At 36.2% G+C, this 19030-nt stretch overlaps 1 protein-coding gene across 1 annotated transcript; it reads right to left on the reverse strand.

The window, feature by feature from the left end:
• Positions 1 to 14887: 14887 nt before the first annotated feature.
• LOC139888624 (uncharacterized) lies at positions 14888 to 16504 on the reverse strand. The gene is made up of 3 exons (XM_071871622.1): positions 16384 to 16504; positions 15593 to 16254; positions 14888 to 15505 (listed from the first exon to the last, which is right to left on the reverse strand). Exons 1-3 carry the CDS (start codon positions 16502 to 16504, stop codon positions 14888 to 14890), a joined length of 1401 nt encoding a protein of 466 aa, XP_071727723.1.
• Positions 16505 to 19030: the final 2526 nt, after the last annotated feature.

Below are 19030 nucleotides of genomic sequence, written 5' to 3' on the forward strand. Positions count from 1 at the left end.
TTGCTGACCAATTTCTAGACTCAAACTCGTCTTTGTTTGACCGTGGCGACGGTTTAAATGCGAGTAGGTCCGAATTTTCAGCACAACGTTACAAGGGTGCAGTGAGTTTGAAAAGGCCATAAATCCCAAACCGTAACTCGGATTGAGACGAGTCTTAAACGGAAAGTCATATACTCGAACCAGGATATCTGAAAATCAATTTTTCCAGTAGCCCAGGAGCCTGATCAGATCCCAAAAATAGTAAGCAAGCTGCTCCGGTGGGGTTCTTAGTACTTGATGCTCATCACGGTTCTCATCCTTGATGCTTGTAGCTTCAAGTGTACAACTCATTGATGGGTTAGCATCACCTTGACCAAGATTATACCATCAACACATAGTATGTTAAGACCAAGTAAGAACACAACTCATTTAAGAGTCTTAGATGGATGATGAACCAAAGTTACATCATATCCTTAGTCTTAACACAATTACAAGTCACATTTACAACTAAAGCTACAAACTTTACTTCAATCAAACAAGTATGAACATAATCTAAGTCAAATAAAGTGATGGAACCCTAAGATAAAGAGCTTGGATCCTTTTCACACAAGTTACAAGATTACAAAGCTAGAAAGCTTGAACCTTTGGTGTTCTTGAAGATCTTGAAGCATAAAGCTTGGATCTTTAAGTTGCATGAAGATCATAAACACAATTTTTGATCTTTATAACAAAGTAATGAGATCATAAGTTAGAAAACTTAGATCCATCAAAAGATATGAAGATTCAAGCTAGAAAGCTTGCATCTTGGTTGTTAGTACGATTTTCCGTATAGCGGCTGTAAGATACTAGTACAGAAAACTAGCTGCTCAGCGTGTGGCGTATACTGTTGATTGTTGTTTGCCCTCGAGAAATAATCTCTGCAGACCCGGAACATAGATGTAAGATCTGTGGGGTGGCCTCAATCAATCTGTGGATCAATCTGTAATGATCCGTCTAGCGCACTGCTGCTAAGCGGCTAATGTTGTTTTAGAGTGAGAAAGAACTGTGTGAGAGAGAAAGTGTACTTCTCTCTGACTAAAGTTCAGATCCTAATCATGTGAAATGTGGTGACCCAGGGGGTCTATTTATAGGCGTAGAATGTCCGAAATTCACGGGATACACGTGTCAATCACTGAATGGTTCTGTTACGTGAAGTATCCGGAATGTCGGTGGCGTGTACTGACATGGCTGCATGCCGTTCACGCGCTGAGTTAAAGGGCTTATGCATAGAAGCTGCCTGCAGGGCTTACACTTGACGCTGGACGGCCTGCTGGACGCTGGGCGGTAGATTCTGAAGATTAACAATTTTAGCTATCTCTTGTGCTCTTTGATCGAGTTTTCTGTATAAAAATGATGTTTTTATGCGTGTATCTCCTAGGATACACCATTAAGTCCCCCCAGTTTAATGTCTTTATTTTTGTAAAAAATAAAGTCATTAAACTAAAAAATAAGTAATGTCTTTTCCTCGGGAACAAGAATCTGCTGTAGCCGAACTTTTTTCTGCTATGTTAGTTACTTTTTTGATCATGACCTGCAGATAGTACCTTTTTGAAATTTGAATTTCATTTTCAATTAAATTTACTTCTCCCGCATTTTTGTACGTCTGACACGTGGGAGCACTTCAACCATGCGATTAACCGTCAACTGTTCATCTTCTGTTTGCTATTTAAAACCCAATTTTTTACTGCGTCATATTTACTTCCATCTGAATTTATTTGCTTCATCTACCTTAAACTTCTGTCATAAAATTCTCTTCTTAACTTCCCAATCAATGGCTATTTTTAATGTTGAAGATGTCCCAAGCAGAATTTCTTCAATTTACCTCGACCGTGTCAGAGTTGCTTTTCCCAAATTTTTTGGTGTCGATGCTGTTGTTCCAGGCCCACATGATCGTGCCTGTCACCCTCCTATTGGAAAGGTTGCTATTTACGGCCATGCTTTGTACTTTTCGCACCTTCGTATTCCTTTTACAAAATTTTACCTGGATGTTTGCTGCTTTTATGGTGTTAGCGTTGGACAATTTTAGCCTATGTCCATTCGTAAGATCATGTTGTTCGAGATGTATTGTATGGCTCGAGATATTACCCCTTCTGTTCGTCTTTTTTCTAATCTTGCAACCATAAAACGTTATGATAAGGGATGGTTTTGTCTTACTTTGGATGGGTTTTTGCTTAATTCTGTTGAGACAAATGAGAATTGGCAGAGTACATTCTTCTTTATTAATAGCGAAGTTATCCCCAATGAGTGCCTGCAAGCTAGCTATTGGCGTACGTTGCTTGATCCTCCTAAAGTTATTCATCCAAGGTTAACATCTGAAGAGCGAAAAGTATTAAATGTGATTAAAAAAGAGAAGATTCCAAACCGTCATTATCCAGAACATATGCTCTCTCTATGCTCCCTTAATGCTGAATGGGATGCATAAACACGCGGTTGTGCCATTGTTATGGTGAAAAATAAAGGTATAATTTTATTAGGATTTGGTTATCCATTGTTATTATCTGTATAATAAATAATAATTACTGTGTTCTTATGTTTTTTAGTGATTACTCCGCTCGCCGCTCTGCGTTACACCAGATTTAATGATCTGCAATTTAGATCTGAAAAATTGGCTGATCAGACGCTCGAAAATAGTTTGTGTGAAAATGAGCTTGAAGATGAGGATGATGCTCCTTTAAATCGAGCAAATTCGAGGAAACGCCGTGCTGCTGGTAACCTCTCTTTTGAATCAATAGCAGAAGAAAACCTTTATTGCTTTTTCCATATGCCTAGCAATGGTGGCTATTATAATGTTGATCCTGATAAATATGCAATATTGAATTGTGAATCTTCTTTTCTGGATTCTAAAAACTTCTTGAATAACAACTGTTATTTTAATTCAGCCCTGACAGCGAGAGAAGAAGCACAGAAGAAACTTGCTCTTCCGCCTCCCGCTCAGCGTAGTAGAATAGGGGAAAGCAGTTCACAAATAAGCATTCCCAACTTAGATACTGCTGGCTTAACAACTCTCTTAGCTGGTCCTCCTGGTAATTATGAGAATTTTATGAAGTATCTTGAAGCGATGCTGTTGCCTTCACTTATTAAATTCTTTGAGAGTTTATCTGATGGTGATGCTCGGAAATGTCAAGCACAAGGCATTATTTGGAATATTGCATCTGAATTCAATAATTTGAAGCATTTGGAGCGCTCTGATCAAATACATCATGACAAATTTGAAAAAATTGAAAAAGATGCAGAGGCACTGAAAATTGAACTTGAATTAGAGGCTGCTGTTGCTGCAAAAAATGCTGCAGAGGCGCGTTATGTTCAAATGGCAACAAAGGAAAAATGGTATCTGCATTAAATTGATACTTTAACTCAGTCTGAAATGTCTTTAACGCAATCTGAAACGTCGTTGAAGGAACAATTGGAGTTAAGCAAGGGTGAGACCAGGCGTCTGATGGAAGGTATTCCAAAAATTGTGAAAAGTGCCTTCACCTCTGAAAAGTTAACTAAGCCGTTTAACGAATTTATAACTGTTGCGCTGGACGCTGACCGGATACAGTTTCTTGAGAGGTTAAAAAATGATATTCCTGACTTTCCAAAAACGTTGCCTGAATCCCTTATATCTCAATTGAAGCCAGATGCAGAAGATAAACTGAAAAAGCTGGGTGATGAAATAGAATATCTGTCCTTTCTGGAATTAGAGAATTTGTGTAATAATGCTGCTACTTCAGTAGACGATGTACTAAATTTGAAGTTGTGATTTGCATTACTTGTGTTATTTGTTAATTATATACATAAATGTTTTTTACTTTGCTGATGATTTTGTCAAAGCTTTACATGTTTGATTTGAACAATCAAAATTATGACTAGTCATATACTGTTTGTGTAATTTTTACGTCATGACGGTCGTAGATACATTCTATTGTCTGGATGTTCAGTGGATTTCTACGTTTATCCACTGCCATTTCAACCTTTTTTTTATGATTGAACTTCTGCCACCGAGGAAAAAACTTCTCTTTTGTGGGCAGGGATGACACACTGTGTTGTGACATCTGATATAAAATCCTTGGCCGGATAAAAATTATGAATAGTATGTCATAAGAAATATTTCTGAATTCTTATTTCTGAAGGTATTTCATATGCCCGAGAGACATATTAAATTAATGTGGCTAATGTGTTATGATCCAAGTCGGGTCATACCCAATAACAAGCTTACCAACACTTTATATGTATTTAATCTTAACGACTGGATCGTTAAATTGATACGCGACACTTGAACTTTAGAAAATCGGTTTTCGGAAATGTTATTACTTGAAATAAATTATTTGGATAATTTGTATTTAATTATTTATAGGTTTAAATAATTATGTTGTGTTATATTTTATAAAATTGGTTTATAAAATAAGTGACTTAACAAATGCATACTTTATATAACAAGTTTTATATAATTACAAGGTATTTTATAACAAGTTTTATAAAATATAAACCTTGTTATATAATCAATATGGGGCAGATTTTGGGGTCTCCAAGGAGACACCCCATGCTTTGTTTTGTCACTTTTAAGACAACACAACTCCTTAGGTACATGCTTAACTAGTTTACCAAGGTCTTGACTCAAGTAATACATGCAATACACACAAAAAATAAGCAAGAAAAAACTGCACTCTCCCTCCTACTGCTGCTGTTTTCTGCCGTGAGGTTCCAAGGGAGAAAGTGTGTCCATTTTTCTTTTAGCAAGCTTATTCTCAAGTGTTGATTAAATCCTAACCAAAGTACAAGGTGTTGGTCATAAGTTTGGGGTATAATCACTTGAGGTTTCATTGTTTTGAGGCTTCATTCATCATCATTCTTGGAGACTGCTGCTGTCCAGATTTTAGGGTGCAAAAGAAAGGGTTCTAAGCTTGGTTTTAAGATGTTTAAGTATCTTAAATCCAAACTCACTTAAGGGTAGTGTTGGTGCAATAATAGCTTGGGATTTCAAACATATTGTTCATCTTCTAGTTCTTCAAATTCACCCTCAACTAGCTTGAGGAGATATACATCTTCTCTACTTGTTATATTTGTAAGCATTTATCCAAGACTTGATATTATCATGGAATTTAACTTAATAGCTTAACTTGTTAACATGAACTTTAAATAATGCTTCCGCTTGTTTTAACTACATTAAATTGGTTTAATGATCAAGTTAACTATAAGAACATGTTGTTTATGAAACTTGTTAAATTCCATCAAAGGTATCTAGAGCCGAAGTCTATGGATTATGCTTCGAATATTGTCTTTAAACCCACTATATTTGCATTCCAAGTACATGCATGAAAATGGAATACAAAAATTGTTGGGTTTGGGAGGGTATGGAATTTTGGCCGAATTATAGGAGTCTCAAAAATGGGTTTTGAGCTCTTCTATTTGGTTCATATTTGGTTGTATGTAAATGTTCACAATCTAAGCCTTGGCCTTGTGTTTGGTTGCATGCTTATTTGGTTGATTAATTATTCATTTGGTATGTAATATTAATTATTCTTTTGGCATGTAATTTATTCTTTCATTTGTTATGTAATTTATTTTATATTTGGTATGTAAAATAGATTAGGTTGTAATTTCATTTTTTAGAGAAAAATGTATTAGGATATATTTTTTTGTAAAAATGATGAAGATGATGAAGACTTGAAGAACACAAGAAGAAGCATTTGGATGCAAGATTAAGTGGGAGATTTAAAATCTCCTACTTTGTGTTATAACCCCTTAACCGGTGGCATTTGTTTTTGGCTAAACAAATATCTACCAAATTGGCTTGATTGTGAACATATTTGTTTTGCATGCATGGTTGTCTATTGTGTTTGTATGTTTGGTTGCTACAAGTAAATCACAATTTAACAACAAGTAAAATGACAATTTAATTGGTTAAATTAGACGTTATTAACAACATGCAAAACGACAATTTAAATGGTTAAATTGAAATGGCAAAAGGATTATGATAATTGGTTATTAAAACATAATAAAATGGTTTATTCCAAAGTAATAAAATTGGCTTTATTACATGACATGAAAAATGGATTTTCAAATAAACCATACACTAAATGCATGTTGGTGTATGGTGCAATCGTTTTCTTAAACTAGAAATTATGAAAACTTAAAATCCCTTAATGAACAAGGTAAACAAGTTAAACGCCATCCTTATTGTGTGACACTTAGGCATATTAGGGAACTCATAATGGGGTTAAGGTCACCTAACCATTATGAGCAAACTAATATGATTAAGGTGAATTTAACACACTTGTGGGATAAAGGTCACCTAACCACTTGTATGTTGAATTTACACGTTTACACAAGTAGGACAACTTGATTTGGGAATCATGAACTTAGGGTCACCGAAGCATGAGGAACAAATAGGCGTTGATGGGATAAATATGCTATGCAAAAGGATTGCATGATCCCATGACTTAGAAGTTGAAAAGGATTGCAATTGTCATATAATGACTACCTAGCTAAATCAAATGACGGGATAAAGGTCACCTAATCGAAATTTGATTTACCGTTGGATTCTAAAATTTAATAAATATCAATTGGATTTAAAGGGTATTGATTGTTAAATTAAAATTGATACTTAAACAACTTTGTTAAATTTTGTAGATGGCCACCAATAACAACAACATTTCAAACGTACCAATCAACTTTAACAACCTATCTTTGAGGTCAATCCTCAAAAAGGAAAAACTCAACCATACGAACTTCATGGATTAGTTCCGCAATCTAAGAATTGTCCTTAAACTTGAGGATAGGGCGTATGTGTTGGAAGACCCCATTCCCGATCAACCGGACGAGGATGATATGGAAGGCATGGCTTATTGGGAGAAATATTGCACCGATTCGGTGCAAGTTTCTTGCCTCATGCTTGGGACTATGATACCCGAACTCCAAAAGGATTTTGAGCATCATAGTGCATATGACATGATCACACAGTTGAAAGAGATGTTCCTTCAACAAGCTCGTGTCGATCGCTTCGAAACGGTTCGTGCGCTTCATGCATGTCGGATGGACGACTCCCATTTCGTTTCATCTTATGTCCTTAAGATGAAAAGCCTTATTGATCGAGCGAACCGTCTAAATTGCAACGTGTCTAATGAATTAGCCACGGACCTTATTCTCAACTCATTGTCAAAAAGGTTTGACACATTTGTAATGAATTACAATATGAATGGTTGGGATAAGAGCATTGGCGAATTACATGCCATGCTTAAGACGGCCGAAGCAAGCAAGGGTAAAAGGGCTTCACCCATGTTTATGATCAACGAAGGCGGGTCCAAAAATAATAGCACTTCTAAGCCGAAGGAGGCTAAGAGGAAGGGACCCGCCTACCAAGGCAAGGGCAAGGGAAAGGGGAAGATGGTTACCCCAACCAATAATAACAAGAAGCAAAAGGTTGCTGGTAAAGCTAACCCCAAGGAAGATCTGTGCTTTGGTTGGGGTGAAATGGGTCACTGGAAACGCAACTGCCCGGTCTACCTTAAGGAGTTGAAGGAAAAGAGGGATGCAGGGCAAACCTCAGGTAATGTATATATGGTATACATTGAGCTTAGTATTACTTCTTCTAATACATGGGTATTAGACACAGAATGTGGAACTCACATTTGCAATTCTTTGCAGGCGTTCAAAAGAAGTGATCAAGATGCGGGAACAACAAGTCTCTTCATAGGAAATGGAGCAAGGGCGCAAGTGAAAGCTCAAGGAGACTTTGTTTTGAAGCTACCAAGTGGTTTGGAGCTTATTTTGAAAAATGTTTTGTATGCACCCGATTTATCTCGAAACATTATTTCTGTATCCCGTTTGAAACAATGTGGTTTTAATCTTAATTTCATTAATGATGATATCCATGTTTCTTTAGGTAATGTGTTCTATTTCAAGGCTTCGCCTGTAAATGGTATTTATGAATTGGTTCATAATGACACATCATACAATAGCTCAATATACCATGCAAACACTAAGAAACTCAAAAGGGATTTGAGTGATTCCTACTTATGGCATTGTCGCCTTGGTCACATAAACAAGAACCAAATGCATTGATGTAATGAAGATCGTGTCTTTTTATTTTGAACGGATTTAGATTGAATTTATTACACGAATTGGTTGTAATTATATGGCGTTTTTATGATTTCGGATTGATTTCACTCATATAGGCAACTTTGTCCTATCCGTATAGTAATAGTTTATTTGGTAAATCCGGTTCGTTCCACAGGGAGGTTGAGTTTTCAAGGTTTTAATCGCTAAAAGATAAACTAATTAAAAGGGGAATTTTGAATTAGGGTTTACTACTTAATTGAACGGAATTTAAATTTAACTAAAACTAAATAACTAAATTAACGACAATAAAAATACAATTTAAACTAATTTATCAAAATAGAAGAAATAAGGTTTTTCGTGGAAATATAGCAAAATAGCAAAAAGTAATTAAAGTTTACGATATGGCAATAAGTGAAATTGAAGAGATTTAAAATAAGGTAAAGTAGTGGCTACTAAAATATGTCCCCTCTAGATTTATGGATTATTTTTAAGTCCGATTATGATGTTTTAATATATATCCTTATATTTAATCTTCCGATTTATAAAGATTTAACTAACTAAAATTAAATCTAACTTTCGTTTCGATCTCGTTCTAGCGAACTAAATTATACCCCGACTATTCAAATTAAGATTTAATCCAGTTTTTACTTTCGTTAAAACCAAAATTATAACGGTCTTACCCTTTTTATAATTACACGATTATATAAATTAAATATTACCCAAACCACCGAATCACACTTCTAAATTGTTGTCAATAATTTGTCCATATGTCCGTCTAGGTCACTGAGGTGTTGAAGCATAATTTATGTAAATTTAATGCACTTTCGTTTATTAATTTAATAAATTATGTGATAGGGGTGAAAATATTAAATTATATAACAATGGGTTGGTGATTAAACTTAATATTAAAAATAGTCAAAGTTACATCATAACATTATAATATGGTTCAATCCATTTGTCCAGAGGTTCTACATTTTAATTACCACTATGAGTATTTAGTTGGACAATATAACGGCGTAAAAATATAAATTATATAAAATGGACATGGTAACAATAATAATAATAATAATAAACGATAACAATAATAAATAATAAATAACGATAATAACGACGATAATAATAAATATTACGATAACAATAATAAATAATAATAATAATCATAGTAATAACAACGATAATAATGATACGCGAAAATAAAGTTGGGACGTGGAGACTTACAGCGAGTTGGAACAATAAAAAGTGATATAATTAGCGTAGTGGTACCCGGACAGAACTTCGACTAAAAACCCGTAAATTAAACGTTACAATAACCTTATTATTAAAATAAACTTAAATTAAAATTATAATTAAAATTTTATATAAGTATTACAGAGGAAAAGAAAATATATCCTATAAAGCTCGAGCAAACTGGCTTTTTATAGATATTTGGCCTGCTACAGTAGCCCATGCGATCGCATGGGTTTTATGCCTATTTCCCATGCGATCGCATGGCCGCCAGATCCAGGTTACAATTTTTTGGATTTTTACTTGTCGACATATTATAAAAATATATATAATATATAAATAATTTATATAATTATTTAAATATTATATTATATTCTTGTGCATAGTTGACTCATAATTTTGGCTCCGATGTCTCGTACATTTACGCCCGGTTTATGTCTCAGTCCCGGTTTCTCGAACGTCTTTTCGTACAATTTAATATCGTGTAATTTACGTTCCGCGACTTGCATTCTTGTCAATCTTTAGACATTTTTCTTCGATAATTTAAACCACTTGGAGTGTAACTTGTACGTTTGAGCATTTTGGACGTTTTCGCCTTTTAAATCTTCATTTTTGAGCGATCTTCGTCTTTCGTCTTCGCACTTATTTATTTAAACAATTACAACTAAAAATAAGGAAATTACAATTAAAAACATTACATTCTGGAATGATATTGCGACTAAATATTTGTTCGTTTGGAGCAATATCATGCATACACTTCAAAAGAATGGACTTTTGAAATCAAATGAACTAGACTCGTTTGATGTATGTGAACTTGTTTACAAGGTAAAATGACTAAAGCAGCTTTCAAAGGGACCTATGAAAGGGCTAAGGACTTATTGGGATTAATACATTTGGATGTATGTGGACCCTTTAAGCCCATATCTAGGAATGGTGAAAGATACTTCGTTACTTTCATTGATGACTTTAGTCGTTTCAGATATGTCTACTTATTAAGACACAAGGACAAAACTTTTGAAGCATTCAAGGAATATTAAAACGAAGTACAAAATCAACTCAATAAGACAATCAAGGTACTTCGTACCGATAGAGGAGGTGAATACCTAAGCGATGCTTTCCAAGATCATCTTAAACGTTGTGGGATTATCTCGCAACTTACTCCTCCTGGAACACCCCAACTTAATGGAGTTTCCGAAAGGAGGAACCAAACCCTAATGGATATGGTTCGATCTATGATGGCTAGAAGCTCGTTACCTCTATCATTTTGGGGTTATTGTCTATGCTCCGCTGCTCGTATTCTAAATATGGCCCCAACCAAGAAAGTGGAACGAACTCCTCATGAGATGTGGTTTGGAAAACCTCCATCTCTATCATACTTAAAGGTATGGGGATGTGAAGCTTATCCTAAGCGTTATGTCCCTAATAAGTTGAATGCTCAATCCACGAAGTGTATCTTCATAGGATATCCCAAGGATGATATGGGATACTATTTCTATGATCCAACCGAGCAAAATGTATTTGTTGCTCGAAAGGCTGAATTCCTTGAAACTAAGTTCCTAATGGAAGGAAATAGTGAAAGGAAGATAGATCTTGAAGAGGTTCAAGATCAAGTAGATGATACACAATTGGTTGACACTAGCACTCAACATGAAAATGTTGAGAGTGATCAAATGGATGATCAAAATACACAAGACGTTCGCAGATCTGGTAGGATTAGTAATCCTCCTGAGAGATATGGGTTTCTCATGGATGGTTGCTATGTGGTTGATTTGGATGAACCAACAAACTACCAAGATGCTTTATCAAGGATTGATAAAGATAAATGGCAGGAAGCCATGAACGCTGAGATGCAATCCATGTATGACAACCAAGTTTGGGAACTTGTTGAACAACCTACTGGCTCAAGGCTAGTTGATTGTAAATGGCTTTTCAAAATGAAAACCGACATACATGGAAACTTGGATACATATAAAGCTAGACTTGTAGCAAAAGGTTTCACTCAAACTCAAGGGGTTGACTATGATAAAAAAATTTCGCCTGTGGCAATGCTAAAGTCTATTAGGATATTACTTGCCATTGCTGCTCATTATGATTATGAAATAAGGCAGATGGATGTCAAGACCGCTTTCCTAAATGGACATCTTGAGGAAGATGTCTATATGGTTCAGCCTGAAGGTTTTGTTGATCCGAAATATCCTAAAAAGGTATGCAAGTTAAAGAAGTCAATCTACAGATTGAAACAAGCATCTAGAATGTGGAATCATCGTTTTAATGAGGAGGCCAAGAAATTTTGCTTCATTAAAAATGGTGATGAAGCTTGTGTATACAAGAAAGCTAGTGGGAGCACTATCATGTTCCTTGTATTATATGTGGATGATATATTATTATTTGGGAACGATATTTCGGCAATGCAAGGAGTTAAAACTTGGTTAAGTAAATGCTTCTCCATTAAGGATCTTGGAGAAGCACAATACATTTTGGGGATTGGGATCTACAGGGATAGATCCAAGAAACTGATAGGTTTGAATCAAAGTGCATACATTGAAAAGATCTTGAAAAGGTTCAAGATGGACAACTCTAAGAAAGGTTTGGTACCTATTCAAAAGGGAACGCTTCTCAGTTCATCTCAGTGTCCTACCACGAAAGATGAACAAGAGAGAATGAAGAAAGTCCCGTACGCATCTGCTATTGGGTCAATCAAGTATGCAATGATATGCACTAGACCGGACGTGTCATGCGCTCTTAGCCTGACAAGTAGATACCAGAATAACCCAGGAAACAGTCATTGGATTGCTGTCAAAAGTATATTGAAATACCTTAGGAGGACTAAGGATATGTTTCTAATATATGGGTCTGGTGAGGAGGAACTCGCAGTAAAAGGTTACGTAGACGCGAGTTTCCAAACTGAGTGAGATGATTCTCGATCACAATCCGGTTATGTCTTCACGTTAAATGGAGGTGCGGTCTCTTGGAAGAGTTCAAAACAGGATGTTGTTGCATTATCCACTATAGAGTCGGAGTACATTGCTGTCTCATTGGCAGCTTAGGAAGCTGCATGGATGAAGAAATTCATCGATGACTTAGGAGTAGTCCCTTCCATTCAGGACCCTCTTGAGATCTTTTGTGACAATGAGAGTGCGATTGCTCAAATCAAGGAACCTCGTGCTCACCAAAAGACCCGTCACATTGAGCGGAGATTCAACTACATTAGGGATGAAGTTGAAAAGGGAAAGATATGTATTCACAAAGTTCACACAGATCTTAATATAGCGGATCCTCTCACGAAGCTCTTACATGGATCAAAACATGCAGGACATGTTTGTGCATTAGGGCTTCGATATTCTAGTGATTGGTAATGATCTGTTTTAAGTATTGTAACGGAACGAAATTGTTCAAACTCATTAATATAATTATGGTATTAATTTATTTTGAGTTATGTTCCTATTTTGCATATTTTATCCATGAATAAGTAATTATTCTAAATTCCGTAGTCGATCACATTTGTGGGAGCAAATGTGAGGTTTAGACTATTATGAACTTGGATTAGTATACATTCACGGGATGAATGTGGGGCAAGGTTGCAACCAAGGTTCATAGATATTTGTTGGATACAAATATTGGAAGACCCGCTCTCAAGATTTACTAAATGGAGCCTTTGTGGTTGATCACATGTAATCTTGAGTAAAGGTGAATATCATTGTATCCTCTGACCTAAGATACATATTGGGTTCGGATATTTACCAAGTATTGTGCCTTGATTCTTTCCTTCACTATTCTGAAATATGGTAGTTCATAAGGAAGAGCTCGGGTATAATACAAAGTATATATCTAGGACGTATGTAGTCAAGATGGAATTTGTCCCTCTTATTCGTTGAGAGTCAGATGTCTAAGGCCTGGTAAAGTTAAATCTAGAAGAGAGTGATCACTCTGTGTCTCTTGGATTTAACATGACATCTAGGATGAAAGGATATAATGAAAAGATTCGCCTATTCATATTCGAGATGGGAACTCGAAAGGGATGATTTTATTGAATGGCACAAAGTCATAACATATTGGGGGTGATGGATGGTCAATAGGTGGTATCCATCACTTGCATTAATTTCTTATGTTTCTCGTGCAAGTGGGAGATTGAAGGTATTTCATATGCCCGAGAGACATATTAAATTAATGTGGCTAATGTGTTATGATCCAAGTCGGGTCATACCCAATAACAAGCTTACCAACACTTTATATGTATTTAATCTTAACGACTGGATCGTTAAATAAATACGCGACACTTGAACTTTAGAAAATCGGTTTTCTGAAATGTTATTACTTGAAATAAATTATTTGGATAATTTGTATTTAATTATTTATAGGTTTAAATAATTATGTTGTGTTATATTTTATAAAATTGGTTTATAAAATAAGTGACTTAACAAATGCATACTTTATATAACAAGTTTTATATAATTACAAGGTATTTTATAACAAGTTTTATAAAATATAAACCTTGTTATATAATTAATATGGGGCAGATTTTGGGGTCTCCAAGGAGACACCCCATGCTTTGTTTTGTCACTTTTAAGACAACACAACTTCTTAGGTACATGCTTAACTAGTTTACCAAGGTCTTGACTCAAGTAATACATGCAATACACACAAAAAATAAGCAAGAAAATACTGCACTCTCCCTCCTACTGCTGCTGTTTTCTGCCGTGAGGTTCCAAGGGAGAAAGTATGTCCATTTTTCTTTTAGCAAGCTTATTCTCAAGTGTTGATTAAATCCTAACCAAAGTACAAGGTGTTGGTCATAATTTTGGGGTATAATCACTTGAGGTTTCATTGTTTTGAGGCTTCATTCATCATCATTCTTGGAGACTGCTGTTGTCCAGATTTTAGGGTGCAAAAGAAAGGGTTCTAAGCTTGGATTTAAGGTGTTTAAGTATCTTAAATCCAAACTCACTTAAGGGTAGTGTTGGTGCAACAATAGCTTAGGCTTTCAAACATATTGTTCATCTTCTAGTTCTTCAAACTCACCCTCAACTAGCTTGAGGAGGTATACATCTTCTCTACTTGTTATATTTGTAAGCATTTATCCAAGACTTAATATTATCATGGAATTTAACTTAATAGCTTAACTTGTTAACATGAACTTTAAATAATGCTTCCGCTTGTTTTAACTACATTAAATTGGTTTAATGATCAAGTGATCTATAAGAACATGTATGAAACTTGTTAAATTCCATCAATTTCTTTAAAGAAATTTTTACATTTATGATTGCATCTCATGCTCTAAATAGTTGATCAACCTATTCGAACATGCAATACTACGCATAAAATTTCTTTAAATTCATTGCATTCCATGTTCGTGGAATTTCTTCTCCGGAGGGCGCTGAGAGGGTATATAACCCATTAGGATGTGCCTTTGTAATTTTATATGGGCCTTCCCATATTGGCCCTAACTTCCCTTGTTTTACTTGCCTACTCGCCTCATTATCTCGTAACACCAAATCCCCCTCTTTGAATTGCACATATCTGACCCGCTTGTTATAATATTTTGCCATTTTCTGTTTTACATCCGCTTGACGTATGGCGGCCATGATTCGCCTTTCTTCCAATAAATTCAAGTTTTCACGTAAAATGGATGAATTATTTTCTGTATCGAATGCCAAAATCCTTTTGTTGGTACACGGATTTCAGCTGGTATCACTGCCTCAGTGCCATATACCAAACTGAATGGTGTTTCACCCGTGCTCTGTTTTGGCGTTGTGCAGTGAGCCCACACTACATATGGCACTTCATCTACCCACTTAGTCTGACTCAAACCCAACCTAGCCTTTATGCCAGCTACAATTTTTTTGTTTGTTACCTCAACCTGCCCATTGGCCTGTGGGTGAGCAAGTGAGGTAAATGTTTGTTTGATGTTTAGCTCTTCACACCAACTTCTGAAGGGGTTATCTACAAACTGTTTTCCATTGTCATTGACAATTTCATTCGGTAATCCATATCTGCACACGATATCGTTCCACACGAATTTCTTGATATTCTCACCAGTTATTTTTGCTAATACCTTCGCTTCAACCCACTTACTGAAGAAATCAATTGCAACAACAAACAATTTTGCATTTCCTACACTTCTTGGGAAGGGGCCTACTATGTCAATTGCCCATTTACAAAATGGCCATGCCGATGATACTGAAATTAAATCATACTTGGGTAAACGCTGTACGGTTCCATGCCGCTGGCAGCCATCACATGTCTTAATTACGTCTGATGTATCTTTGTAAATTAACTATCAATAATACCCTTGTCGCATAATCCGTCCAACTATAGTTCTATAACCGGAATGCTGTGCACATAATCCCTCATGCATTTCCTTGACTACATCAATTGCTTGCTGTGGTGTTAAACACCTTAAATTTGGTCCACTGAAGGATTTTCTATAAAGTATTCCATTTTCCAGGACGTAATGTGGTGCACTAACTCTTATCCGTCTTGCCTCCATGGCATCTGTTAGCAGTGTTTCGTCCTGCAAATATTTCACATAGGGGGTTATCCAACATGATTCCCTTTCTTCAACTGTTGCAACTACTATCTTTTCATCAACCGATTTATCTTTTAAGACCTCCACCAAAACTTTCTTGTGCAAATGATCAAATGTTAATGTTGCTAATTTGCTCAAAACATCTGCCTTCTTGTTTTTATTTCTTGGTATCTGCACGACCTCTAATGTCTCGAAATGTTTTGATATTTTCTCAACTAATTGCAAATACTGTTTCATAGAGACATCTTTAGCTTCAAACCCTCCATTAACCTGTTGTGCCACAATTTGAGAATCAACATATGCACGCAAATGTTTTATTCCCATTTCTGACGCTATGCGGAGGCCGGAAAGCAATGCTTCATATTTTGCTTCATTATTAGATGCATAGAAACAAAATCGCAATGCATACGTGTGCTCCTCACCTTCTAGACTGGTAAGTACTAACCCTGCACCAACACCTTCCTCACTTGATGCACCATCAGTGTACAACTCCTAAACATGATTACTAGCTCTAACGTTTGGCGGATGATCGACCTTTTCTGTTGTTTCTAATAAAAAATCTGCCAAAATTTAACCTTTGACTGCGTGCCGAGGCGAAAAATTTATTTCATATTCTCCCAATTCAATTGCCCATTTTGCTAGTCGTCCTGATAACTCTGGATTTCTCAAAATATGTTTTATCGGCTGGTCTGTCATTACCAGGATTGAATGTGCCTAAAAATATCGCCTGAGTCACCTAGCTGTGTATGTTAAAGCATACACTAATTTTTCAATTGGTGGATAGTTAACTTCACTCTGCTGCAATACTTTACTGACAAAGTATATAGGCATCTGTATTCCCTTTCGTTCTGCGATCAAGACCGAACTGATGGTCTCTGCGGAAGCAGCCAAATACAAAATTAACGTTTCTCCTTCTATCGGTGCAGTTAAAGTAGGTAATTCTTTCAAGAGTTGCTTAATATCCTGAAAATCTTTTTCTGCTTCCTCTGTCCACTTAAAATCTTTTTTGTCCAAACAGCTTTTTAAAACCTTCATAAATGGTAACGATCGATCTGCTGCTCTTGATAGGAACCTTGTTAAAGCTGCTAATCGTCCATTCAGGCTTTGAACTTCTTTCTTTGTTTTAGGAGATATCATATTTTCAATTGCTTGAATCTTTTTTGGATTAGCCTTGATTCCTCTCTCTGTAACAATATAACCTAAGAATTTGCCTTCTTCTACACCAAAAGTACACTTCTTAGGATTCAATTTCATATTGACCTTTCGTAATGATTCAAACGTTTCAAGAGTATCTCTGAGCATGCTATCTTCTGTATGGCTCTTGATGACAATGTCATCAACATAAGCTTCTACATTTTTACCTATTTGATCTTTAAATGCTTTATCAATTACGCGCTGGTAAGTTGCCCCTGCATTCTTTAATCCGAAAGGCATCATGATATAGCAGAAAATTCCATCTGGTGTGTGGAATGCTGTTTTATCTTGATCACGTATTGCCATTGGGATTTGATGATATCCCTTGAATGCATCCAAAAAGGATTTAAACTGATACCCACTTACAGACTCCACTTTCCAATCAATTTCTGGTAAAGGATAATTGTCTTTTGGACATGCTTTATTTAAATCTGTGAAGTCTACACACATTCTCCATGAATTATCTGGCTTTCTTACCATAACCGGTTTTGCTACCCATGTTTGGTATTTTACTTCCCTCAATATTCCAGCATCCACCAATTTTTTAACTTCTTCTTTGAGAAATTTTGTTCGATCTGGAGCCATGCCTCTTTTCTTCTGACACACTGGTGGAATATTAGGATTCACACCAAGATTATGTTCAGCCACATGACGTGGTACTCCAGTCATATCAGAATCTTGCCATGCAAAAACATCCAAATTTGTGGCTAAGATTTTGTAAAGCTTTTCTTTTGTTTCTTTTGTTATTGTGTTTCCAATTATGATTTTCTGATCTGGAAACTCTGGATTTGGTGATACTGACCCATCTTCATGAATGATTGGGTTAACAGCTATTCTGTTTATTTGTACACATTCTATTGGTCTTCTTCGTTCAGCGTACAGCGTGGCAATGCCAGCTGGTGTGGAGAATTTCATCATTCCGTGTACCGTTGACGTCACAGCTCCGAATGCCATCATGGCTGATCGTCCTAAAATGACATTATACTGCGAATTTGCTTTTACAACCAAAAATTCAATATGGGCAGTTCTTTTAAATGGCGTTTTTCCCAATACGACTTCTAAAACTACGCTTCCTTCTGACCATGACGGATCATTAGCAAAGCTTTCTAAGGGAACAAATGTGTCCTTTAGCTTTTCCTTAACTCTGTCCGGTAGTTGTATAAAATAATGTTCATACATTATATCTGCTCCCGCTCCGGTATCGGTATATATTCCTCCAACAACACAATTTTCTATTCGAGCTTCAATCACTACAGGAGCGTCAGATGGATTTGTGTTAAACATGGAAGGAAAAGCAATCATTTCCTGTTTCCAATCTTCTAACGTTTCTGATTTTCTTCGCTGTCCGGCTTGCCATGAATGTATCATGTTTGCTTCAATGGGTGTTATCTGACAGTTACGCCTTTTGGTGCTCTTGAAAGTTTAGTGGTTCTTTAGAACGGGTGGCGCCATCTGTTAGTACAATTTTCCGTATAGCAGCTGTAAGGTACTAGTACAGAAAACTAGCTGCTCAGCGTGTGGCGTATACTGTTGATTGTTATTTGCCCTCGAGAAATAATCTCTGCAGACCCGGAACACAGATGTAAGATCTGTGGGGTGGCCTCAATCAATTTGTGGATCAATCTGTAATGATCCGTCTAGCGTACTGCTGCTAAGCGGCTAATGTTGTTTTAGAGTGAGAAAGAACCGTGTGAGAGAGAAAGTGTACTTCTCTCTGACTGAAGTTCAGATCCGAATCATGTGAAATGTGGTGACCCTGGGGGTCTATTTATAGGCGTAGAATGTCTGAAATTTACGGGATATACGTGTCAATCACTGAATGGTTCTGTTACGTGAAGTATCCGAAATGTCGGTGGCGTGTGCTGACGTGGCTGCGTGCCGTTCACGCGCTGAGTTTAAGGGCTTATGCATAGAAGCTGCCTGCAGGGCTTACGCTTGACGCTGGGCGGCCTGCTGTGTAGTGACCCGAACTTTTCCATGTTTATATATATTAATTAAGATTGATATTTACATGATTAAATATTTCCA

The sequence above is a fragment of the Rutidosis leptorrhynchoides genome, chromosome 2 (assembly GCF_046630445.1).
Source record: "Rutidosis leptorrhynchoides isolate AG116_Rl617_1_P2 chromosome 2, CSIRO_AGI_Rlap_v1, whole genome shotgun sequence".
In the NCBI taxonomy this organism is placed as follows: Eukaryota; Viridiplantae; Streptophyta; class Magnoliopsida; order Asterales; family Asteraceae; genus Rutidosis; species Rutidosis leptorrhynchoides.

What these genes read in the sequence shown, in the direction of transcription:
- LOC139888624 (XM_071871622.1), bottom strand. Translation starts at nt 16,504, where the DNA reads ATGACAGACCAGCCGATAAAACATATTTTGAGAAATCCAGAGTTATCA. An exon ending in GCCTCGGCACGCAGTCAAAG is followed by an intron (nt 16,255 to 16,383) that starts GTTAAATTTTGG and finishes GTGTTGGTGCAG; the next exon opens with GGTTAGTACTTACCAGTCTA. An exon ending in ATTCCGGTTATAGAACTATA is followed by an intron (nt 15,506 to 15,592) that starts GTTGGACGGATT and finishes GATGGCTGCCAG; the next exon opens with CGGCATGGAACCGTACAGCG.